This window comes from Ascaphus truei, chromosome 3 (assembly GCF_040206685.1).
Source record: "Ascaphus truei isolate aAscTru1 chromosome 3, aAscTru1.hap1, whole genome shotgun sequence".
Classification (NCBI taxonomy): Eukaryota; Metazoa; Chordata; class Amphibia; order Anura; family Ascaphidae; genus Ascaphus; species Ascaphus truei.
In genome coordinates, this window is record NC_134485.1 from 336224272 (window position 1) to 336251174 (window position 26903).

At 44.5% G+C, this 26903-nt stretch overlaps 1 protein-coding gene and 1 long non-coding RNA gene across 2 annotated transcripts in view; one reads left to right on the plus strand and one right to left on the minus strand.

Annotated features, from left to right (window-relative positions):
- Positions 1–17295, minus strand: part of CYP27B1 (cytochrome P450 family 27 subfamily B member 1) — a 31840-nt gene extending 14545 nt beyond the window's left edge. Inside the window, exon 1 of the mRNA XM_075591600.1 lies at positions 16672–17295. Coding sequence (XP_075447715.1) covers positions 16672–16794 — 123 coding nt within the window. The 5' untranslated portion in view covers positions 16795–17295. The remainder of the gene's footprint in view (positions 1–16671) is intronic.
- Positions 1–19809, plus strand: part of LOC142489941 (uncharacterized) — a 44686-nt gene extending 24877 nt beyond the window's left edge. Inside the window, exon 3 of the long non-coding RNA XR_012799964.1 lies at positions 19670–19809. This is a non-coding gene — a long non-coding RNA (uncharacterized LOC142489941). The remainder of the gene's footprint in view (positions 1–19669) is intronic.
- The last annotated feature ends 7094 nt before the right edge of the window (positions 19810–26903 follow it).

Sequence of the window (26903 nt, forward strand, 5' to 3'; positions counted from 1 at the left end):
AGGGAGACCCTTCCTACATCCACTGAAGCTGAGGACACCACGAGGGGTTCGTGTTATACCCAAAGCTGCTTGGACTCGGAAGACTCCAAACACAGATTCTCTCCCCTGTATGCGACCTGCCTACTTCTAGTACGTAGGCAATCTATTGAGTTTAAAGAATAAGGGTGCATTTGGCTGTTAAACAATACTGCGCAATGTTTGTTTCCCTGCTTCATGTCTCATATCTACAGTACAGGGTAGCATCACACTGTGAAGAGGACTGTTTGCCCTGTGAACTGTGTTTTTGAGTCCATTTCTCATCGGGTAACCACTCAAGTTTGCAAGAATAAGGACTTCACTCACATTATCACATATCCTTTATTGGACTATACACATTGATTATCATTTATATACACACGCGCCAGGTTCTGATTCTATATTTGTATTTTTATGTTGTTTTTTGGGGTTTATTTTGAGATATTCCCTGGTAGATTACCAGGCTGCTTCGTTTTGTGCACTGCACTGTTTAATTTTAGGTCTAGCGCTTATAGTACTTTTGTATCGTTATTAATAATATTTTTTGGATGTAATAAAATTTTATTATTTTGTGATTTTAAAAACGGACCCTACTCTAGAGAAACCATAAGCTGACTGTCTAAGTCATTTATCAGTATTTTATCATAGAGTGCATCTTTGGAGGGTCTTTTTTGATCCCTTAGGCACTTACCTGGTGCCATCCTCCTCTTCAGCGCAGACCCGGTGCCATGGCAATGTGATGCCGTGTGATGTAATGTTACCAGCCGTGCATGCGCGATCGGCGCATATGGGCTGCGCATGCACAATCGGTGCTTGCTGGCCGCTCATGCGAGAGCGGCGTTTGCCAGCCGCGCATGTGTAATTACTCATCGCGCCGGTCGCACATGCCTCCTCCAAATTCTGCTGCCCTAAAATGTTTCTGCCTTAGGCCCTGGGATTAATGGGAAACCCGCAATTGAGTGTGTTAATAGTACAGAATTAAATTGTTATGCATCAACGAAAGATTTTTGACGCAGCACAGATTTGTATGTTGTAATGTATTATTTTACAGTACAGCTATCATATATAACATTACAATAGTCATTTAGCTTTACCAATACTAGTTATACATAAGGTATTCAAAATTCCGTGATACATCAAACTTCATTTCAAACAACAAAATGATGTATTATGTATGAAGCCTTCATGCATACAACATACATTTTATAAAGGTTTTACATTACTTTTTAAAACAAACAGTTTGATGCACTATTACTTATACAACATGTTCTTAGTACATAGGCCTCATAGTGTAAAGGAATCAAGGCTGGCGCTAGGAGGGTTTCCCCCGTTTCCCAGAAAGAGACCACACTGCTGACTGGAAGTCAGCTCCCTTCATTGTGCCTGTGGCCAGGTCTCTGCCTGTGCCAGGTCTCTGCCTGTCAGTGAGCAGCCCTTTTCTCGTCTCGCCTCTCCTTCTTACTGTCTGGTGACTCAGAAGAGGCAGAGTGAGAGGGAGTAGAGCTGTATGCTTCTCTGGGACAGAACCCTGCCATGCCCGTGTTGTTAGGAACTTTTACACTCCTGCACGGGAGCGCGCATGGCAGCTATCCAAGGTGATGAAATGTTTCATTAATGTATCATTGACATGCCTACTTCACCAAAGAGTGAGAGTACAGTGGAAGGAGCCAAATGACTCCCAATTTTATGTGAATCAGTAGGACGTGTGTCTAATGAAACCCAAAGCTTAAAATCGATATTTGCTGGTTCATATTGTTTGGTGGTGGGTTGCTATCACTATTATATCATATCAGTATCCTCAAGGGTTACATGTACATTGTATATTTACATGGATAATAGTGAATACCAGTGCAGGTCTCTGTAACTCTCGGCCTGCCCACAAGCCAGACGAGACCCCGGGACTGAGGTGGAAAGGAGTAATACCACACACCTAGCAGTAAACAGGGGCACGGCCGGAGTGTGGAAGTAGCGTAGGTGGTCCAGGTAACAAAAATAGAAAGGGTACCGTACTTGACAACTCCAGCGTAGAAAGGTAAAGTCCGTAAGACAATGGTCGTGGGATGGAGAGAGCAGCGTAGTAGAGTGTCCGTAAGCCTGGGTCATGGAGTTGAGAGAGCAGCATAGTAGAGAGTCCATAGGCCGTGTCCAGGGGATATAGAAGTCTGCAGGGTAGTAATGGCCAAATCCAAGGGGTTCCAGAGAGCAGCGTAATCGAAGTCCAAAGCCAAATGTCGAAATCCAGGGAGGTCAGCAGAATATCCAGGGACAGGAACAGGAACTGAAAGACAAAAGGGGGCAGGCAACAGCAGACAGCACCAAGGTACAGAAGCTATGCAGAGCAAGGAGGTAATGGAGAGGGGAGACTAAATAGGGGGCTGGGACCTATCAGAGGAAGGGGAGGAACGGAGGAGCGGCCCGGGGAAGGATCAGATAGGGGAGAAGGGCCTGGGGGGCGAACCTGATTGAGCAGGGACAGGGAAGCGTGTGATGCGCGCGCAGCACCTGAGGAGGCGGAGTCAGGCGGACGCGCCAGTGAATGGAAGCCTGGGTCCGGTTATGCCCGTAAGGGTGACGCGCGCGACCCGGAAGTGCGGGAGCAGCCATGGGGGGGACCGCGAGGAGTGAGTCATGCCGCCGGGGAGCCTGGGCGACACGGAGACAAGTTAAGGAGGCTCTGGAAGTGGGTGTACCTGCAGCGTGGATCCAAGGTCTGAGGGGAAATTTTTGGTGGAATCGTTTGAGTAGAGACGGGGCGTGAAGATCCGTATGCGAGACCCAAGAACGATCCTGAGGTCTATCCCTTCCAGTGGACCAAAAATTGGAGCTTGCCCCTGGAGATGCGAGAGTCAATGATGGACTGGATTTCGAACTCCTGTTGTCCTGGTACAATGGGGGGGAGGAGGCCGAAGAGAAGGATGAGCGAATCGTTTGCCTTGGATAAACGGTTTCAAGAGTGAAACATGGAAGACGGGTGAAATTTTCATAGAGGGAGGCAAGCGAAGCTGATAGGCCACAGGATTAATTTGTCTCAGAATGGAGAAAGGACCCAGAAACCTGAGAGACAGTTTAGGGGTTGGGGCCTTCAGTTTGATATTTTTAGAAGAAAGCCAGACCTCTCCAGGTGCGAACTTATGGGCCTACTGATGAAGCCTATCTGCTTGTCTCTTCTGTCTTAGCACGGACTCCTGTAAAACTGTTTGAATCCTCCTCCATGACTCCGGACCTGGGAGAATGCATGGGAAGATGGGTAGGATGAAATCCGTAGTTTACAAAAAACGGTGATTCTTGAGTGGACTTGAGAGAGTTAATCACAAATTCTGCCCAAGGAAGTAACTAATTATCCTGAGAATCGGAAGAAAAACAAAGCAAATACTGTTCGAGGGACTGGTTCATGCGTTCGGTCTGCCCATTCGTTTGGGGGTGGTAGCCTGAGGAAAAAAGAAGGATAATGCCCAACCTCTGGGAAAATGCACGCCAGAATTTAGAAACAAATTGAGTACCACGATCCGAGACAATGGACCACGGGACGCCATGAATATGGAAAATTTATTTTACAAAAATATCCGCCAAAGTACTGGAATTGGGTATACCCTTGAGGGGAACAAAATGAGCTTGCTTGGAGAATCTGTCAACAATTACAAGAATAGTAGTCATACCATTAGATGTGGGAAGATCCACGATGAAGTCCATAGCAATGTGACTCCAAGGACGGTCCGGGACCGGGAGGGGTTGTAGAAGACCGGAAGGCTTTTGACGGACAGATTTATTTTGTGCGCAGACTGGGCAAGAGGAGGTGAAAGCTCCAATGTCCTTTAACATATTGGGCCACCAGAAGGTTCGCCGAATCAGATCAGTAGTCTTCTTAAACCCGGGATGGCCGGCAGATCTGGAGGAGTGACCCCATTAAAGAAGTTTGAGATGAAAACGTGGGGCCGCGTAAAGACGACCATCAGGGACTTCTAGCCCTTCGGGGACCTGTGCTTGAGACTCCAAAATCTTATCCAGTATGTCAAAGGAGGTGGCAGAGATAAACAATTGGATACTCTCCGGGACATCCTGTGACTTCTCCTCAGTGATAAACTGACGGGACAATGCATCCGCTTTGATATTATTTGTCCCAGGAATATAAGAGATGATAAAGTTAAACCTTGAGAAGAACAATGCCCAACGAGCTTGACGGGGCCCAAGACGAGCACCTTCAATGTAAGAAAGATTTTTGTGGTCTGTCAGGATCAGATTGGGTTCCTTGATTACTTCCTAAACATGTCTCCACTCTTGTAATGCCATCTTGATGGCCAACAACTCCCTATTCCCCACGTCGTAATTTCTTTCTGCTGAAGAATTTTTTTTAGAAAAAAACCCACAGGGGTGTAGTTTATCTTCGGGGGTGGTTCTTTGAGAGAGAACCGCACCGGCTCCCACGTCGGAGGCGTCAACTTCCAAGGTAAAGGGGAGAGTGGGGACGGGATGTCGCAGAATGGGAGCCGAGACAAAGGCTCTTTTAAGAGACTCAAAGGCCCGGCTGGCCTCCAATGGCCAAGAGGAAGGATCGGCCTCTTTTTGGTTAAGGGCCGTAATGGGTGCTACCAAGGTAGAAAAACCAGCAATAAATTTCCTATAATAATTTGCGAAACCGAGGAAACGCTGAATCGCCTTTAAAGAGTTAGGTTGTGGCCATTCGAGTACAGAATTGAGCTTCTCCGGATCAATGGTGAACCCTTGATCCGCGACAACGTATCCCAGGAAGGTAGTTGAGGATTGGTGAAAGACACACTTCTCCATCTTGGCGTAGAGCTTGTTGGCCCGTAAACAAGAGAGCACCATCTTGGTATGGAGAATGTGTTTCTCGAGGGTTTTGAAAAAAATAAGGATATCATCCAAGTAGATAATCACAAAAGAATTCAATAGATCACGAAAAACCTCATTCATAAAGTCTTGGAAGACTGCAGGGGCATTGCACAACCCAAACGGCATCACCAGGCACTCATAGTGACCGCTGCGCGTGTTGAACGCGGTCTTCCACTCATCTCCACTGCGGATGCGAATCAGGTTATATGCCCCCCGTAGATCAAGTTTAGAGAAAATCGTCGCGCCTTGCAGCCTATCGAAGAGCTCCGGGATAAGAGGCAAAGGGTAGCGATTCTTGATGGTAATCTTGTTTAGGCCACGGAAATCGATGCACGGGCGAAGCGTCCCATCTTTCTTTTTTACAAAAAAGAATCCTGCTCCGGCGGGAGAAGTGGATTTCCGGATGAAGCTTTTTTGAAGGTTTTCGGTGGTATACTCGGACATGGCCTCCGTCTCAGGCAGAGATAATGGATATGACCTGGCTTTGGGAAAAGGAGCACCCGGAATTAAGTCAATCGGGCGGTCAAAAGGGCGATGAGGGGGAAGCTCTTCGGATTTGGTCTTACTGAAGACATCCAGGAACTCCGAATAGACATCCGGTACGGTGGCATCTTGCGGGGGAAAGGTTTCCAAGACAACCAATACCGCAGTGGACGGAGAAGATGATTCCACCTGGGAGGATCTCCATTGTACGGGGAATTCAGCAGTTCAATCGATGATGGGATTGTGTAGTTGCAGCCATGGTAAGCCCAGGATGATTTGAACCGAAGGGGAATGGATGACATCAAAAGAAATGAGTTCTAAATGTCCATCATTCATAGAAAGTTCAATGGGAAGTGTCTCCAAGGAAATAAAGGCTGGCTGCAGGGGTCGACCATTGATAGCCTCCAATCCAACCGGGAAGGCCTTCTCCCAGAGTGGAATGTTGTGCTGGATAGCAAAAGCCTGATTTATGAAATTCCCTCCGGATCCAGAATCGAGGAAGGCCAGAGCGGTGGTTTGAATGCTGGCGTACTTAAGGAGGACAGGCAGTAAGATGCGTTTGGGAAGCCCCTGTGCGGGAGAGGGAAAAGAAGAGATGGTACCCAGTGAGATTCCCTCATACCTCACTGGGCGTTGGCGTTTCCCGGCCTCAAGGGACAACGTGACAGGATGTGCCCAGGAGATCCACAATAGAAGCACAGGCCCTCGTCTCTCCGACGTAGTCGCTCCATAGAAGGAAGTTGATGACTGCCCAGTTGCATTGCGGAGCGTCCAATGTTGGTAGAACAAGAGCAGGAGACCTGGAATTAGAAGACATGGAAACGTAAGGGTGACGCGTGCGACCCGGAAGTGCGGGAGCAGCCGTGGGGGGGACTGCGAGGAGTGAGGCACGCCGCCGGGGAGCCTGGGTGGCACAGAGACAAGGTATGGAGGCGCTGGAAGCGGGTGTACCCGCAGCGCGGATCCTTACAGTCTCCAATGTTTGTCTGATATTATTTATTTGATTGTTTCATACCCGTAAGAAGTAAGCAAATTGTAAATAGTATTTGGAGGGGGAAATGTTGTGGTACATTGGGGCAGCTATCATTATCACAAGGAGCTGAGAAAAACTTGTCAGACCTGCCACTGCATATCGGCGGTCCTTATTCAGCAGAATAGAGAATCAATTACTCCATTTGAGTGCATTTGTTATATATGTATATAGACAGATATACCTGTCTGAGACATGAATGTGCTCACAAGTTGCATTTTTATTTGCTGTATAATGTAGGCAGAATGCACTGGTTGAAAACATTCATCTTGAGGCACAGTGGATGGTTCCCGTGAAAGATTGTCTTGTTTCTTACAAATGGGCTCTATCTCATCTTCATTCTCCTATTGATTTCGTTGAAAAGGTTCCCATCCATTGTTACTTGCAGACCAAGGCAGGACCAGTTCTGAGGAATAATGTTACTTGTTCCAGGCTTATTCCAGAGACGTGGAGCGGACAGGGTAAGTCTTTGCTGAAGCAGGCGCCCTGCACCTATTTGAGGCTAGCTCTCACCCCCAGAACCCCAGTAAGTGTGTATTCTGTCTGTATTTTGTATTTCATTTGTGTGTACGCGTTTACCCGAATAAACCTAATTTTTTCCCACCATCTTGTTTTGCCTAGTGAATGATCCCAGAAGGTATAAATGTGTTAAAAGGCCTGGTCTCCTTTGACAGAGCCTCTTACATATCTGGGAAGGGGTTAATGACCCTGTCCCAAACTGGGCAGGTGTTAGAGGAGGTCCCGGTGTCACGCCATACTATGTGTGACCTCAACACTCCCCCCTGGCATGATTCTCCCAACTGACACCCAGCCTGCACCTGGCTATGGCAACAATCTAGCTTGTGTGCCATGGACTCACATCCTGGCCATGAAAAAGGGATTTAACCCTGACACTGCCTGCACTTACCAGGACTTACATGCCAGAGCCGGGAAACACATAACCAGGGGAACTAGGCTCCATACTCCCCCTAGTGAAATCCCTCACGGCCGCGCATGAGGCACACTATTTTTATACCACCAAACAAATTGTGTGAAAACAGGACATACATCATACATAACTTTGTAACCAGGCACTCCTATTCAGGAGAACCCATAACCCGTGCAGCACATATCCTGCACTGTAATCGTACATTATCATTTTGCAGTACCGCTCCTGCTCTAATAATATTGGACATTCAGTAGTAGTGTTTGGGGTCAGGTTTCTGGACCAGTCTGCCGTGTCTACCCGGTACTGTGACTGAATAGCATCTCTTCTGACCCTTCTCAGAAATATACTCCACCTGTATGTATACATTCCTGCCGACCTTCCATACCTTGATAAGGTAAGCAGCCTCATTGTATTGAGACCTACTACTGCAGCGGGTAGACAGATAATCCAGAACCGCATATCTGACGCATTCCTCCCTATGCTCCTCGGCTTCCCTCACTATAGGTTCCGGTACATAAGGGTAATCGTACCCATGGGACTTCCTATAACGATGGAGCACTAACCAGTCAGCCCTACTGTTCTTGATGAGGATATTGTTCCCGCAAGCCTGCCCTGGCAATACCCAGAATAAAGCCTCCTCTAATGGGGCCTCATACATAATCATCCCTGTCCAGAAGGTGAAACTAATCCCATAGTTATATCCTCCTGCGGTCCCTGATAATGTCTGCAGTCTGCTCGTGTGTGAACTCTCCCTCTTCCCACCACTGATCTACTACATCATCTACTACCAGTAGAAAACGAGTCCTGTGAATGTGTGGAACATACCCGTGGAGCCTAGGGTCCCACCATTGTATCTCTTCCCTCACATTTGAACTAGACAGCATAGCAGTACATTCAGATGTTACAGTGCCTATAAGAGAGGGTGGTCTTGGAGTGAACAACCTGAACACCCAACCTTCTATAGGTGACATAGTATTAAGCAGCATTATACCAGGTGTATCATCATCAAAGGACATATCTTTGCCGGGACAACTCGGCACTAGCTCATCCCTCTTTGGGGAAGAACCTTCTAGTTCAGTCTCTGGGGCGATTAAAATGTCCTGAGCAGATACCACCTTAGTGGTATGTTCATACGAATACCCTGGGGTTCTATTTACCTGGCGCCGACCACGCCCGATCACCACCATCATATAAGCCCTCTCAGGATCCGGCAGGCCACGGAGCTCAGGGACTTGGGCCTCAGCTATGGCGTCAGCCAACATCAGTCCCGGCCTATTTCCCGCTCTTGACACTACAGCATAAATGGGTTAACATGGGCAGGAGGACTCGTCGGAGCAGGAGTAGCATTCTTTGAATTCACCCGAGGGAATGAATCTCTAGTAACCCTCACCGGCAGTGCCAGAGGAATTGTTATAGCCGTGAAAGAAAAAGTGGAGGCGGGTACATCGGATATGGGTACCCCTGCATTGAGCTGCTGGGTTGTCTGGCTTCCCCCTAGTTGGCTGCCCTGCATGTGTCCCTATCTCGCTCCCTCTCCTCCCTCTTTCTAACTCTCTATCCCTATCACTCCCCTTCCTCTATCTCACTTCCACCCCACCCCCCTCTCACTCACCAGTCCCTCCCTCTCTTATTCCCCCTTTCTCCCCTCTCTCACGCCTTTTTCCCTCTCTAATCCCATCTTTCCCCCTTCTCTCAGCCACTTCTCACTCCCCTTTTCCTCCCCCTCTTGCCCCCTTCCCCTTCTCTCCCCCTTCCCTCTCTCTCTATCCTTTTCATTTTCCCTTGCCCCTCCCTCTCTGTCCCCTCTTCTCCCCCTCTCTTCACCTTCCACCATGCCCCTTCTCCCCCTCTCCCCTTCTCTCTCCCTCACCCTTCTCTCCCTTTCCCCCTTCACCTCTTCCTCCCCTTCCCTCTCTCTCTCTTTGTATTGTATGTCTTTATTTATATAGCGCCAAAAGTGTACTCAGCGCTTCACAAAGAATACAGTATAGGGAATTAAAATGATACAATAAGTGCAGCAAAATTAGAAAATAGGAAAGGAAATCCCTGCCCCGAAGAGCTTACAATCTAAGAGGTATGGTGGGAGACTTACAGAGACAGCAGGTGAGGGAATAAGTGCTGTGTATGGCAGTGCTTGGCCACAATGGGTGGTAGGAGTGGCTGAGTGTGGGACAGTAACCATGAGTGCAGGCTGTTGGGATGCTTAACTTGTGGGGTGAGTTTTAAGGTTAGTCAGTATTAAATCAGAAGGTTAACACTATTTACAGGGGAAGAGATGGCAGGGAGGCATGGGTGATATCAGGTGTGTGTCTTGGTTCAGGCTTAGGGTAGATCCCCAGCAGCAGGAAGGAGTAGATAGAGGGTGTGAATAGAGGATTTGTGTGGGTGCTTTTTATTGAGGGGTAAAGAAGTTGTTGGGAGAGAGGTGTATAAATAATGGTGCAGTGGGGAGTGGGGAAGTTGGAGAGAACAGAGACGTTCACAAAGTAGTGAGGAAACAGTAAGCAAAACAAGCAATAGGCAGGGCATGGTGAGATGCAGGAGGAGACAGTCCAGGCATTCCTCCCCTTCCCCTCTCTCTCCCCCTTAGCCCCCTTCTCCCCTCTTTCCCTCTCTCCCTTTTCCCCGCTCTCTTTCGTTCTCTTTTTCCCCCTCTTCCCACCTCTCTCTTCCCAGATACACAGAGCTCCACCATGAACACAAAGATCACAACCTCACAAGACACTCACATCAGGCAGACGAATAAAATTATTCTTTTGAAGGACAGCACAGAACAATCCTAGAACCATTGTCTGGCCAGGAACTATTGGCTAGGAACTGGAGACTTTCATTTCTTCACACCTGCGGTAAAGAGATCTGCAATTCTGCATCAATATGCTATTGAGTGTATTGCAACCTCCTCTCATATGAAAACAAATGTCCACGAGAGAAGACATTTATGATGGAAAAAATTTATTGAACAGTGCTTTGCAAAACAAAAATCTGAATTTTTCTTTACATTTTTGGGACATATTCAGGTTAAATATATTTCACAAATGTTGCGAATTTTCACCAGCATTTTTGCCATTTTCACAATAAGTTTGTGAAATCGGTAGTATAAAAAGTGTCATGTGAACTTCGCATTGACCGTTAAAGCTTGCACTAAAAAAATGCTGCAGTACTTTGCTGTTTTGCAAATTTTACCCGATTCGCAAACTTTTGCAAAAGTTTTGCACATCTCTATAAAGAACAGTGTACATGCTACTCTGAGTGAAGTTAATAGATGATCTGCTTAAAACGGAAATACTAGGATCAACCCCTGTGCAGGTTAAGTGAATAGCTAATTTGATTTCTGCTATGCCCTGCTGGTCTTGAGATATTAATGGTTAGTAAAAGCAACTCTGTTCCTGCCTAAAAAACCCGCAGCAGGAAGCAGAAACATGTGAAAGATCCTATATGGTTTTTTTTATATACGGTAAATAATTTCTGTAGTATTAGATCAGGGGTGCGCAAACTTTTTGCCTTGCTGGCTCGCGCCCCTCCCCTCCCCCCCCAACCTCTTACCTTGTATAAAGCATCAAATTACCCCATGGTGTAATTTGCCGCCGCATTGCCATGGCGACGCATCGCCCGAAGCTGTCTGAGTCAAGGTAAGTGAGTTACAGAGGCCTCGCACGCCCCCCCGGCATTTAATTTAAATGCTTTGGGGAAGAGCACAAAAAATATCTCTCGCCATCGTACCTCAGTTTGCTCACCTCCATATTAGATAATATTGCCTACAGTTTTTTTAAACTCCTAATGCAATTTTTAATTTTTTTTTTTAATGTACTGGCCATCCTTTGGTTGCTACAGCGACCATTTAGAAAGTCATGTCCACTTCCTCTTTTGAAACAGCCTCTGACACACACCTTTGGGAACAAAGTATCACAAACAGATCTGTTGCTGTTTTCCAAATAGCAGACTGTCTATTGCTCTGAAAGATTTAACAATAATGTGTTACACTTAAAGCTGCAGTTCAGTCAATATCCTGCATGTGTGTTTTTTTTAATAAATCAGTTCTGTAGTAAGAAAAAATACTTTTAGCATTTTCTGTTTTTAAAAAAACAACTTTGAAAGACCAATTTTCTTGTATTCTATTTTAACAGCCATTTGCTAAGGCACTGCCCCTTCCTGTCCTGTCACAAGCCCTGGCACACCCCTTTGTCAGCCCTGCCCTCCCTCTAGCTCATGTCAGTGTAGGAGTGCTCATGAATATTCATGAGCTTCCACTGAGAGACAGAAGCAGAAGAAAAACATATGCCAGCTCTAATTATGTCACCAAATTTCACCTATCAATACATGGAGAACGAATTGACCGGCAGCTATACAGTTCTTTAGGTAATTAGAGATTGCACACATAAAACTATTGAAGTAAAAAAATAAATTAAAAAAAAAAAAAAAGACTGAACTGCAGCTTTAATATAATACAATATATAATGTTACATTTCAGCTGTGGAATTTCCCAGTCTGCAGCGTAAAGTTAGAAGGCGGCCATTTCATTAGGCACACAATCAGGATTTTGACAGATTTATAACAGAAGCACAAAACGATTGCCAGCTTAAGTAAGAATATAGAATGATACATTGCCACATCCTTTACATATACAAATAAGAAAGAAAAAGGGGAGGGCTGTAGTATTGCTGCTTTAACATCTGCTGTCGGAGTACATCTGCCTTTAGAAATAACAGGAGTTTATGGTCTTTGTAAGAGATGTGTACAGAGATACATTTAATGGAGACCGATTAGGGTGAAATTATATGTTGGCATTATTGCGCCTGTTGCTTTAACAAGGAAAAACATACAGAAACAAACAAAATAAAGGCCTTCTCCACTTTGGAGAATAACTACACTTTTACTCCAGCCCTTTCTAACTGGGTGGGTAGCTAAGTTGGTTACCACCACACACACACACACACACACACACACACACACACACACACACACACACACACACACACACACACACACACACACACACACACACACACACACACACACACACACACACACACCCACACCCCTTGGAAAATCTTGGGCAATCTCACTGTAAATGCCTCAACATTTCTGTGAGATTCCTAATGGCCCATCGCATTAACACAGCAGGAGTCCCTGCAGACCCATTCACTTTGAATGTGACTGCAGGGACCCCCCCTCCTCTTTCCCCCACTTCCCCCCCCCTTCCCCCACGCTGTGTTAATCCGATGGGCCATTAGGAATCTCACAGAAATGTTGAGGCATTTACAGTGAGATTGCCGCAGATTTTCCAAGGCGAGTGATCTAATACTGGTGGCTGCATCTGTATAGGTAAAAGAAAAGGGGTGAAGGCGGTCACAGCAATAGAAGTCCAGCCCAGGAACAAGTAAAATTAAAATCAGCTTTAATTTACATGCTGTACATCACAGAAGGGGCACTCTGACGCGTTTCGTCCTTCTCCAGAACTTTATCAAAGAGTATCAGCGGTCCCCCTACGCGGACATCGTGTCGGCGTTTACCTAAGAAGGAAGACGCCGCAGCCATCCGCATCACGGGGAAAGTCACGCCAGAGGAAATCCTTCAGCAGTGTGGAACAGCTCACCGCAACCGCACGCAGGATACCTAAGACACCGGGCAGGGTAAGGGCAGCAGCTAGTGGCCTCAGGAGGTTCAAGAGTGAGGTGTCCCTGGACACTTCATTTCCTGCACCCGGTCACTATCGGCACAACGGGCCCCCCGCCCTGGGTGAGTCTAATCCTTATAATTTGAAGATTTCATTGTGTCCTAATGGTGAATTGCTACATACTTTTAGTGGATTGAGTTTTTTCCTTACACTTTATTATACTTGACTTTGGCAGCATCAGTCGTTTTGGGTTCACTCCCATATTTTCTAGCTGCATCTGTATACACTACAGTCCAACAACAAAGTTTTTTGTATCTGTTGCTGTGGCTGTAGGGGAGGGCCTCTCTGTTCTCCTGGGTCAGCCTCCTTGTGTGCTATGGCACTCGCTGTGTCCAGGTATAGAGGTCTTGACCCCTTGTCAGCATACAGTCCTTTTGTGTGCATCAAGACATCCTATTTTCCTCAGGTCAGCCCAGATGTGGGCTGAGGAAATCTCTGCAGTCCTCTTTCTCCTTATGTCAGCACAAATGTGAGCTACGGAAACTGTCTCCTGATTCTCACATCAGGCTTTTTCTGAGTCCTAATCAGCCACGTGGAGTCTGGTTGATTGCCTTTGTGCAATTAACTAGCACACTGCTGGATTTAGAGGCAGTTTCTCTATAACAGTGATAAGTCCCTGTTACTGTCGTACAGTAGATTCAGCAACAATTATTGAAGACATTTTATAATTTAGACACAAAAAGCTTCCTAATGCTTTTATAAAATGAATGCACCATTGCGGGTATTTAAATAATGGCAGTTGAGTGTTATTGCCAGGAATGCAGTTTATCGTAGTAATCATTTTTAAAGCCACTTGAGAAAAAGTAAATAGTGGGAATAATTAGGAATGGTATTTTTCTTGAAGCTATGAGTATAAAACGATGTTAATTAAACATTTTAATGATAGAGGACTTGAAGGCCTAAAGCAACGTGAAAGGGTTGTTGGATCCCATTTTCTAAATGCTTTATAAAAATGAAAGGAGAGATGGGTTTTAAAATAGGTTAACTTTCTGTCCTCCTTACGATTAAGGTCCAAATTCATTAAGCGGTGCTAGTCCACGAGACACATTTCAGCACCGGAAGATAACTGACAAATGAATAGGCAATAAGGTACGGTATCTTTCAGAACTGGAAGGTGTCTTGTGAAATATCAACGCTTAGTAGATATGGGCCTAAACGTAAGATTGCAAGTTCTCACAAGCAGGGCCCTCATTACCTCTTTGTACAGGTTTGTTCTCACCTTAATGTAACTGTTTGTGTAATATACACAACGCTGAACCCCATTGTACCGCACTGCAGAATATGTTGGCTCTTCAAAAATAAACGATAATAATAATATCTGCCTTTTACTATAAAAAAAAAGCTCTTTCGTTTTGAGGCAGTGGTGGTTTGCTGTATCTTGTACAAATATATACTGTACATACACAAGCAATGTGATAAACATAGAAGTTGACAGCAGGTAGGCACCACTGACCCACCTTACATTGTATGGATAATCTCTGGTGCTGGCTTCTGTATTTTTTCCCTATGCTTCTCTCATGCATTTAAAAAAAAAATCAATGTACATATTTATTATTTACCCCAGGCAACTACCCGTGCGAGGCTCAGTGTGGAGATTGTGTTAGGAAGGAAATCACTTTGGACGCTTATCCAGTAAAGTCGGCACTGCCACATGGAAACTCCCACTGAGAAGAATGCCAGTGCCATATCTGCACTATCGCACTTTATTGGATAAGCCCCTTTGGGGGTTTTCTTAGGCAATATAAGAAAAATTTAAAAAAAATCTGAATGTCAATAAATTGTCTTGAGTTGACTTTAATGGCAAATAGCCACTCGTAGTGCAATGGTCTGGAGGTTTCGAGAAAGTGGGCAGTCTCTCTCACAGTCCCTGCCACCTGCGTGGAGAGCTGGGTTTTCCTCCAAAGCTTCCGAGTTTGGCGTCCTCTTCATCATAGCTTCGGCTTTTCATATGGAGGCAGCGATTTTGTGGCAGAAAATATGGCTGTGAATGACACTGCATTTATCTATTAGGAAGACATTGGGATGCTGAAGCAGGGATATCCTTAAAACCTGACCCTAGCAGGGAGTAGCTATTAGACAGTATAGTTAAAAGATCACTACATTTAACGCTTAGATGTCGAGAAGCACACAAGAGCTTTTCCTAGTAACGCTCATTAGAGGGTTTAGCCGCAGTTATACAGAAGTTCAACAAGATTCAGAAGTTCAAGAAGTTTAGAGATTGACCTATCTTTCAAAATTATAGGGATACATTTAAACATTTTATAATGAAAAGGAGCTGTGATTCCCTGAACACACACTACACATTTTGATTATACATTTTGATTGGGTGGAGATAGTAAAATTACCAATATTTTTTAAGATCAGATATCAGTACATACTGTAGGTCTCCTGTTGAATTACAAGAATATTAAACATGGAAATATTTTGACTGTATTCATCACACTAAAGATAAGCTGATGTATGAAAGATGAGACATTTGTGATTAACCTTTCTGTTCTGCATTTTGTTGTTTACATTTTTTTTAAAAAACATTTGGACAATATTGCAGTATAAGTTACATTTATTTCACCAAATAAGTATTTTTCATACGGAATGGGACCTTTTCGGCGAGGCCATCTCACCGCAGCCGATCTGCCACAGGGGACAGTTAGCCGTCGGCCGGATTGCTGCGAAGGTAAGTGGTTAGATGGATTAGTGTCAGTACTGTATTTGGGGTTAACTTTAGGGGTTTTAGGGTTAGAGTAAGGAGTTACGGTTAGGGGTTTTAGGGTAAGGTGTCCGATTGGGGGTTAGGGTAAAGGGTTATGGTTAGGGGTTTTAGGGTAAGGGATCCGATTGGGGGTTAGGGTAAGGGGTTAAGGTTAGGGGTTTTAGGGTAAGGGGTTAATAGGTTACTGTAAGGGGTTTTAGGGTAAGGGGTTTTAGGGTAAGGGGTGAGGGTTTTTAGGGTAAGGGGTTAAGGTTAGGGACTTACCTTCGCGGTGAAACGGCCGGTGACTAGCTTTACCCTGTGGCGAATCGGTGGCGGCTAAATGCTGGCGACTGATCAGCTCCGGAAAGATGGCTGCACCAAAAAGTTCTAGACTGTTTTTCATATAACGTCCTAAAGTGGCACACTAAAGGTTAATCTGTGTTTTTTCAACTCAATTAGAAACCTACTACTGAACCTCCTTGAGGAAGCCTTACAAGGATATTTCCACCAATGTCAGCTCGCCCTCCGCTAAATCCGTAAGGGCTTTTGGTACCACCGCCTCCTTTAAGCTTATCTCCACTTACACTGTTGTAGCCCCTTTTCCCCCGTCTCACAGGAGGCCTGGACCTCCGCTTCAGGGAGCCTGGGGTGTATCTGGTTCGTCCAGTGACAGCGCCTCCACCTGTGAAGGATCCTAGCACTGCTGGATACCCCTTGCACAGGACCCAATGCAATACACACACGCTTGTATATATGTAACAGGTTTACTGAACACAGATCAGAACATAGATAACGACATAACATGTATAACGTAGGCCTCTGACAGCCGTAACCCCACTGTGCTCCCAACCACCTTGTCCACACCCTGGTGGGGTTTCCCCCAAAGTACTGCGGTGCCCTGGGCACCTAACCACCCGGTGTCCACAGGAGCGAAGCCACCCACTGTGTGTGTGACAGTGCTGCCCACAAGAGTGTTGTTGTTGGTGAACTTGTTGAGGTACCTGCCCAGGTGCTCCAGCACGAAGAGCCGAAGAGCAAACAAGGATCCGCTGATCCAGCGACATCATCGTCAGCGAAGCCTCTGCCTCTGCGTGGGGTGGACTCCCGCTGAAGTGTCCCACCATGAAGATAGTCTCTAACTCGTTGGTGGTTTGGTCCCAGACCACAGGACACAAATACTGTGTGGCATCTTGTTGCTGTGTCCCTGACACAGCTTACACTACAGCGGCAATGTCCCTATCAAGAGGTGCTGTCCCTGTAATAACCACAATCTAGGAGGGAGTCGGGGCCTATAAGGGGTCACTGGCCTAGTGCAGGGACCTACTGACACCCTGCACACACACCCGCACCATTCCGTGTCCCAGCTCCAACTGCCGTGGTTTGCAGTGCACCAAATGTATCAATCCGGTGAGCAGGGAAATCCTAGAGCCCTATTGGCTATGATTAGCCACCTGACTAGCAGCCCCTATGGCTGCTGGGAATTGTACTTTCCGCGGAGCCCAATCTCCTTAATGGCCGCCGCTCGCACTATACTGCGCATACGCACCATCTCACGCATGCGCGGGCACCAACAAGATGGCGGCTCCCTGCGAAGGGAGAAGCCGGGGAACTCCATCGACCGCAGCACCCCCGCGCACTCCCGTAACCCACCGGACGCACACGCGCACCTCCCCGCACTCTCCCTAGCCTCCGCTGCCAGTCGCAGCCGCAGTGGGAGGTAAGGGGACACATGGGGGACGTGGCCATACTGTTATACCCATATTAACTAACACATTAAAACTCATTTCAAAAGAGACTGTAAATGCAGATCTCTCTATCTTCCATTGACTTGTATTGAGTTGATTTGTTTTTCAGGGAGAAAGTAAAAAAACAGAGACATTTTTCAGCAACCTGTGCTGGAATCTTCCACATAAATAGGGAGATTTGGACAGTATGGTTATACCTTATGCATTTACTGTACATGGAATCAAATTGCATCTACTTTTCTCACACTACATGGTTTGTAAGCTCCATTCATGTCTGTCGCACTCACCCTTGTTTTTTTCTTTAATCAAACGAGCAAACTGTTATTTAATATTGTATAGAATAACAATGTATTATGTTTAGTCACTTGATAACGTGCTGGAAATGTATCTACACCCCACCTCTCTTTTATAGTGCCTAGCCTCGTGGCTGCAATTAAAGCAACTTCATTTATATCGTATATATTTGTTTATTCACGTTTACATTTTTATTTTGTATTGAGTTTTCAGGAGGGAGGTGGTACAAAAGGCAGAAAAGGGATAGGGTGGGATTAAACACAACGTGGAGAAATAATTGGGTTACAATTTATAGTAAGATACAGTTTGTACAGGGATGTTATGCAGTTGTTTCATTTGTAGAGGTCCTATCTGATCCTTAAATCTTATACTTTGAATGTAATCCCCACGCTCCCAGCAGAGTGTGTTTACAGTAGCTGGGACAATAGAGGGCAGATCTGGCAGACTTGTATTTCAGTTCACATGATATTCTGTTGACCCGTTCACTGGCATAGAGTACAGCAATACGTTGCAAAGCAATGTGTTGCTGGCCATTATATTAAAACAAGGTGTTTCACGCACTGGGCGACACATATTTCAAACCCATTAGTACATCTTGACGACAATGATTTCCAGGGCAATACTGCAGTTGGACTTTACAATTGCACAGCATAATCTCTGACGGTCGTGCAACTCCCCCCACTCCTCAATGCCTGGCAGGCCAATATAGCCCTAGATATAGTTTGAAACCTTATAACTGATTGGCTGGCTTTGATTGGCTGGTGAAACCAGCCAATCAGTGAATACAGCATCTAGTTGGTCGTTCAAGAGCCAACCAGAAATGAGGTTCAAAACTAATAAATAACAAAAAAACAGTATTTAAGTGCTCCTGTAACTGAAAATAAAGTGCACTAAAGGAGGATGTGGAGTTTAAAAGAAAAACCAAGGGGGGTTACAGAGCCGAGCACCCCGCTTAAGGCCCACTGGGAAGTGAACGCAGCTTCCTGCCCAGTGGCCACCACGTGGGTGTACTCTGCTCGGATACGGGAGTGCACCAGCACCCGGAATAAGGCCTGGCAGGTAAGGGATACCTCAAATAGTAAGAGGGACAGCACAATGAAGCAGGAAACAAATAGAGAAGCTATTTCTATACACTTGGCTTCTCTACAGGGGAAATTTTGCTTTGTTGTGCCCTTAATAAGCCCTTATTTTCGAGGGTTCCGTGAAGTCCTTCTCAGATAATTGTTGTCCTCCAGTTTGACTAATGGTGGCTTCATGATTACTTTTAAGAACAAAGTATACACATTCAGAAAGAACAATGTTGAAACCTTGCCTGTACTGTACTTAAAAATGTCTTATCACAAACAAGATTAGGCGAAGAGTGCGTGGAAATATGTATGTATGGAGTATCTTTATTTATATAGCCCCATCTATGTAAATAGGGCGTAATACACGTGACATAATAATATAACACATAATGGAAATTAGCGCTTTAGACGTAAAAGTAACATTAGAAAAAGGAGTCCCTTACCCGAAGAGCTTACAATCTAATATAAAACGTTGTGTTGTATTTGGCAGAATTTTCTTTTTTAAAGGTGCCAAATCCTTTTAGTCCGGGTGGGACTTTCCCTTGAAAAAGGCAATCCCATTTATTAGAACAATTTATTTTTTTCACAGATATTTCTTGAAGGCTTATTCATTTTATATTAACACATATAATGATGATAATAACAGAACAGTCGTGTGAGTTTAATAATAAGCAAAACAACAATAAGACAGACAAAATGAAGGCACATACATGTAAATAAAGTAACATTACCATCAATTAAGAACATAGGGTTAGAAAATAAACTACACAAAGGAATACGACATCATTAAATTATATAACACATGTCCACTACAGCATAATGTGGCTTCATTTTCACAGCATTTAGTAGTTCTATGATCACTAATCAATATTTGTTTTCTATTCCTCCTATAGGATCTCCCTTCTCCCCATGCTACCCGATCCTGGATTGCTCTGGAGTGTGTAGTCTCATTTTATTTCTCCATCATATCTCAAGGTATCTCTTCCGCCTGGAGTTCTAGATTTTATGTCTTACGAGGGGTCAATTTTCAATAAACAAGCTCCATGTGTTTCTGAGCCATTCAGCGTGTCTTTCTTTCTCTATTGCCGTTTCCAATGTATCCATTGATATTAATTTTTTACACACTCCTGTGCCAACAAGATAGTTGGTGGAGTATTCTGAATCCGTTTGAGAAATATCGCTTTTCTCGTTGCTAGTAGGAAAAGATTAACCCCGGTTGGTATATTCTAGTTATGTTCAATAACTTCCATGGATTCAAATCTCTAAATATCATACATATAGGGTTCCTCACTAGAGCCAGTTTAGTGGTCTGAGCTAGATATATTAACACCTCTTCTAAAAAGTTGTAGAACAATTTAAAAAAAGAATAATTCATTGTAACTGGTTTCTCATTAAAATGGGTGTCCTATGAAAAATAGAATGTTTGTCTTTTCAGTGAGAACACTAAGGATTCCAATATCTGTGACGTTGCTTTGAAACTTTAGTTTTCCGAACTAATGATGGCATTGAGATTACTCTGTGAGGAGGGGAGATAGAATAACCACGGGATGACTCTTTCATAAGAAACCCTGGAAGCACCTGGTTTAAAAGGAAACATTAAAGGGGCAGTGCCACAGAGTGGGCAAAACATTTTTTTTTCTTTCAACATTTTATCAGAAAAGAAAGATCAAATATTAAATCGTTCCTAAATCAGCATGCCCCAAGTATGATGTTCCCAGTGCTTGGGGCCCCCCAGGTGCTAGTAAAATTAGCTGTTCACGTTGGGTATTTTCTTGCACAAAATGACAAATAAGGCCACTGGGGTCAGCAATATAAAGTCCCAAAGTCATCAGTCCCGGTGCTGGAGGATATCGCTGCGGGGATCCTGTAAGTTGTTTTTGGCTATAATAGAGTAACCCTTGGTTGCCCAAGTGTCCATCTAGTCACAATCAACCCATGACCACTTGGGTTACTAAGTAGTTAATATTTGCACATATTGAACTTAGGCTTTTTGTATTTGTAGGATGTTGATGGTGTTTGGTGCCTGAAGACATTTCTTTGCAAGCCATTGGTAGCCTCAGGCATTAAGGGTTAGAGCAATTTCTGTGCCATAGAGTTTTGTAAGAAATATTACATAACCCTATATATGGCCGGCTAGGATGTTTGCGAGGCTCGGTGCAGGGACATGTGGGGGGCCTTGGCTCTTACGGTCTGTGGCGGCATCTCCTCGGCGACCTGTCATCATGGCATCACTTGGTGCTTTAGGCACCAAAACATAGATTGTAAGCGCCATGGGGCAGCGACTGTGCCTATAAAAATCCTTACTGTGCACTAAACCAGGGGTGCGCCAACTGGGGGTGCGTGAGATTTTCCAGGGGGGGCACGGGCGGTTACAGAGGCCCCGCACTCTTCCCCAAGGCATTAAAATGAAATGCCGGAGACTTCACTTACCTTGACTCAGGCGACTTCGGGCGACGCCATGGCGTCACATGACACCGCTGCGTCATTTGACTCTTCAGAAAAAGTAAGGGGGGGCACAAGCACTGGGGGAGAGCAGGCAACAGGGTGCAGGGCAAAAAGTTTGCGCACCCCTGCTCTAAACTGTAATTGTGAAGCGCTTTGAGTCCAAAAAAGATAAGCGCTATGAAGTATGAAATAATAAAGTTATTAATTTAATATAAATTAATAAATCTCGGCTATATAAAGCTAAATAGCTCAATGGTCCAAGGTGTCCGACATAACAGGCGGCTGTCTCTCTCTCATACAATGATTGTATTTATTAATATGAAGATAAGCAGAGCTAAGTAAATATAAATATATCTGAGAATCTCTTTCTCTGCCACACACTGTTTACAAAGTATTTTATAATCCTAGCAGCAAGGTCATTTGATCACAGCCAGAGGAGTGCTCTATATTAATGGCATACATGTGGTACATGTTACAAATTATCCTTGTGAATAGATATACTGTAAGAAAGTAGCCTGTACATCAACAGAAAGATAACAGTAAGCATGCTGCAATATGCAGCAGGTCAGAAAACCAAAAACTATTAGTAAGAAACAAATATATTAGGCTTTTTGTGTCCCGTTTTCCTGAAATATGTTGCGTTTGAATTCATTGGTGCTTTTCATGTTGCAGTTTAACATTTACCAACACACATTCCTTAACCAGTTTGTGAAATCGTTGTAAAACAAATCCTTTTCAGATTATTAGTCCCGGTGTTGTGGGGACTTCGCCTTGGGCCGTGTCCACACTCCGCGTGACCGCCCGGACAAAAGGCCGTACCTCTGTGAGTCAGGCCACAGAGCGCGCGAGGAAGCGCGACGGCGCGGGGGATTTCCGAGCAGAGAAAAGATTTTGCTTTTGCCTCGTGATTGCCGGGTCACGTGAGCAGTTCAGCCAATGAGGGCGAGACAGCTTCGTGATGTCACGGCCACGCCTCCCCGTCACACCTCCTACTCCCAAAGGCCACGGATTGCTCAAGGGACAGTTGCGCGCGACGCCATGCGCCCCGTCACGCGTGCGCCTGCTATATCAGCGGCCTTACAAATGAAAACATCAGTATTCAAGATATCCTTTTTTTTTTTGGTGCAACCGAAGTCTCACACATGCATGTAACTTTTGTACAGTATATCTTTATATGTATAGTGCCATCCATGGGCATTATGGTTCACAGCAGTAGACAACAAAAAAACATGAGATACAATACTCAGGGGTGGCCAACTCCAGTCCTCACAGGCCACCAAAAGGTTAGGTTTTAAGGATATCCCTGCTTCAGCACAGCAAAGCCAAAGACTTAGTCACTGTAATACATAATGTATTAGTGCTTCAAGCACAAAAGTAAACATTAGGGAAAGAAGTTCCATGCCCTACAGACCTTATTTGATACATTGGACACTGACACAGCTATAATATAACTTCATTCCAGCAAGCAAATATCAAACCTTGCAAACTCAGAAACAAGTATGCAGTTTCCTGTATGAATGTTTTAAAGATCACAAGGAGAGTCAGTGGCAGAGCTGAAGCTTTGATCTTACAGTCTCATGACTTGTTAACCTGTATGCACTTAACCCTTTTTATGCCAGAGAATTACTGCAAGTTATACAGCAGCAGTATATATATATATATTGTTCATACAGGATTTGCACCCACCTTTGTTTACCTGACGGAATATATATATATATATATATATATATATGCAAATATAGCTGTATGCTCATCTGCATGTCTTAGGCAGGTCTGCAACCCCGCCTTTCCCCATTATCACCCAGCATACAGCACTTCCACTGCAGCAAGGGATTCTGGGAAATGACATGCAAATGAGCACACAGTGTCACTTTTTGCCTCAATAACCATTTTTAACATGGTTCCCTATAGGCTTAAGCTTGCTGCATGGTCACAGCTTTGAGCACAGCCAGGGTTAAGGTGCATACCCAGAAAACCACCCACAGACAGCTGTTTCGACCTTGATGGGTCTCATCAGTGTGGTGTTGATTTTACTGGGAATGCAAGAGAGGCTATGGGATAGGCTAAACCATAATACTGAGTTAAGTTATGGTGAGTAAAAAAAGTGACAAAAACCCTCCACAGGAAAGCAAATATGCAAATATAGCTGTATGCTCATCTGCATGTCTTAGGCAGGTCTGCAACCCCGCCTTTCCCCATTATCACCCAGCATACAGCACTTCCACTGCAGCAAGGGATTCTGGGAAATGACATGCAAATGAGCACACAGTGTCCTATCCCATAGCCTCTCTTGCATTCCCAGTAAAATCAACACCACACTGATGAGACCCATCAAGGTCGAAACAGCTGTCTGTGGGTGGTTTTCTGGGTATGCACCTTAACCCAGGCTGTGCTCAAAGCTGTGACCATGCAGCAAGCTTAAGCCTATAGGGAACCATGTTAAAAATGGTTATTGAGGCAAAAAGTGACACTGTGTGCTCATTTGCATGTCATTTCCCAGAATCCCTTGCTGCAGTGGAAGTGCTGTATGCTGGGTGATAATGGGGAAAGGCGGGGTTGCAGACCTGCCTAAGACATGCAGATGAGCATACAGCTATATTTGCATATTTGCTTTCCTGTGGAGGGTTTTTGTCACTTTTTTTACTCACCATAACTTAACTCAGTATTATGGTTTAGCCTATCCCATAGCCTCTCTTGCATTCCCAGTAAAATCAACACCACACTGATGAGACCCATCAAGGTCGAAACAGCTGTCTGTGGGTGGTTTTCTGGGTATGCACCTTAACCCTGGCTGTGCTCAAAGCTGTGACCATGCAGCAAGCTTAAGCCTATAGGGAACCATGTTAAAAATGGTTATTGAGGCAAAAAGTGACACTGTGTGCTCATTTGCATGTCATTTCCCAGAATCCCTTGCAGCAGTGGAAGTGCTGTATGCTGGGTGATAATGGGGAAAGGCGGGGTTGCAGACCTGCCTAAGACATGCAGATGAGCATACAGCTATATTTGCTTTCCTGTGGAGGGTTTTTGTCACTTTTTTTACTCACCATAACTTAACTCAGTAATATATATATATATATATATATATATATATATATATATATATATATATATATCCCAGTGGGAGATTACACAATATCTGTTAGGGTCAGGAGAGCTGAGCTGATCTGCGATGTAGTGGAGATCAGGACAGGCTTAGGTTCTTTCTCTGGTTCTTCTCATTGGTGTTAGCACCTCCAGCAGTAGTGGGCTCCAGGATGTTTGGAGGTCAGCCCCCACTGTTGCACTCTTTCCCCTTCAGCCCAAGGACTGATACTCAGACTGAGGTATATTAGAATAGGATCTTTATTGGCTCGCACTCACTGCAGTTATTCTTCACAGCGGTGCATGGTCTCAGAGGTTCCATTCCTCTGGGTGGTGCTTTGCCCTGATAGTATAGGGCATCATGCTGAATCTGATGTTCCCTCAGTCTTAAGACTGAGGGTGAGCACGCTCATCCTGCCATAGGAGAGACTGGCAGCTCTCTGCCTACTCTCTCTTCCAGAGCAGGACTGACACTAAATTTGGCATTCCCCCAATTAGGATAGAAGGGGCGGGCTCATGGTCTATACCTATACCTGATAGGCTTACACAAGCTATGAGTCACCACCTTACTCCTGTACATCATAGAGGAGCATGGGTGGGGTGACAAACGCACAGAATTAACCCCTTACAGCCTGCAGCTGGCAGAATAGACATACCCTGTTTTGTTTTTTATATATATATATATATATATATATATATATATATATATATATATATATATTTTTTTTTTTTTTAATCTGGTGCAAAAAAACAATTGTTTATAACTAGAATAATAATGTCCATGGCACAGAAATGTAGTAAAGCCATGGCAATTTCTAAATTTTAAAATGATATACTTTCGAGACACATACGTTACATCCAGGTGTCTGCTGCAACAACCAGGACGCCGGTGGAGGACACGGGGAAGCTTCATGGAGTGCAGGAATGACTCCACAAACTAACGGGGGTCGCCACATGCTCACAGCAGACCCTCACCGCCCTCTAAACACCACAAAGGCTCCAGCGGTCAAGATCCCAAGCGCCACAGAAAACAGAGAAAATCAGCAGCTGATCGATACCAGGGGCAGTCAACAGACTGGGCTCTCTAACTACAGGAGACTATACCTAACTTACACGACTTTTGGGAGTTAATTTTAAACTTGTTATTGAAATGTATCTATATAAAAATGTCTACACGATGTCTGCGCCCCATATCTTTTTTTCTTTTGGTATGGAGAGTAAATATAATTCTTACTAGAGCTATTTTAAAGAGGTCTGGTGTTGAACTGCAAATGCCAAAAGCAATCCGAGCAGGAAGCACATCAGGAAGATACCTTGCAATGTTATGGCATAGGCAGGGTTGTAACGTTAAGCATGAAGGATTCTATTCCATGTGCTGTGCAGGTGTCTTCCCTTTGCTGGAGTAGATTACAATCCAATTGGTTGGAGTGGAGCTGAGCTCCTCTCCAGCATGTAGAAGATAGTTTGAAAGAATATTGAACAGTAGCCGGTTAAGTACCCACTGTTGATTATGACCGAGCATATCTTTTATTTGTGCTATTATATATTTTGGGATGCCTTGTAAAGCTAAAAAAAAACAAAAAACTGCCATCAATATATTTTGGGTGGTATGAGCTAATGTAGCAAGATATTCTTGCATCAGGAAGGATTGTGATTAGATAGAGCGTTAGGAGGAGATAGAGGATGAAATACCCGAGACACAGTTAATATTGAGAGATCTCCAACACTGTCATTTTTCTGTTTTTAATGTGTCAAATAAACTGGTACATATGACCTATACGACTCTGCACCTGTGACTTAAGAAACACAGTGCAGACATGAATACACAGAGCACTATACACTGTATCCTGTGAATAGCCTGTCTGCTCTTTTTAACAATGAGCCACATGAGCAATATTTTAGCTGTTTCCATGACAATAATTATCCATCTCTCATGTTTTTTCCCTGCTATCTGACCCAGCCAGAAGAGCCACCAGCATAAGCCAGGTATGTACTGTAGATGTTAAGGAGGGATGCTATATTGAAGAAACACTAACAAATATGTTGAAGTAGTGGCTCAGTTATGAAAAACACTGACGAAACTTGGAAGCAGAGGAGCTGGTTGTAAAATCCTATGCACAGCGATGAATGCGGCATGCTGTATTGTAAGTGTGATGCGCTTTGAGTCCCATTGGGAAAAAAGTATGAAATGTATGCTGTATGAAACAAAAGTATTAATACTAGAAACCATAATGAATCCCAATAACACAACTAAAAAGATGAAAAGGACACACGCTGGGCATCATTTTTCAAATGTGGACCACTCCTTAGGGATGTCACAATTCATATTCTCAATGGAAAAGTCAAATCACCACAAGAATGGAAAACATTTCAGTCTGAATACAATGCCAGTGAAAGGAGATTGAACAAATCAACATTGGACTCCTGACACGTTTATACAAATATTTATCCTTTTGAATGGGATCATTTTTGCCATGTTCTAAGCATAGAGATGTAGCCCATCTTATGTTCACCACAGCTGAGGATTGCCGGGGGAAACAGACGGCATCAAACCCCCCCGGCTGCGGGAAAGCAGACGCAGGCAGCCTGTTCGCAAACACG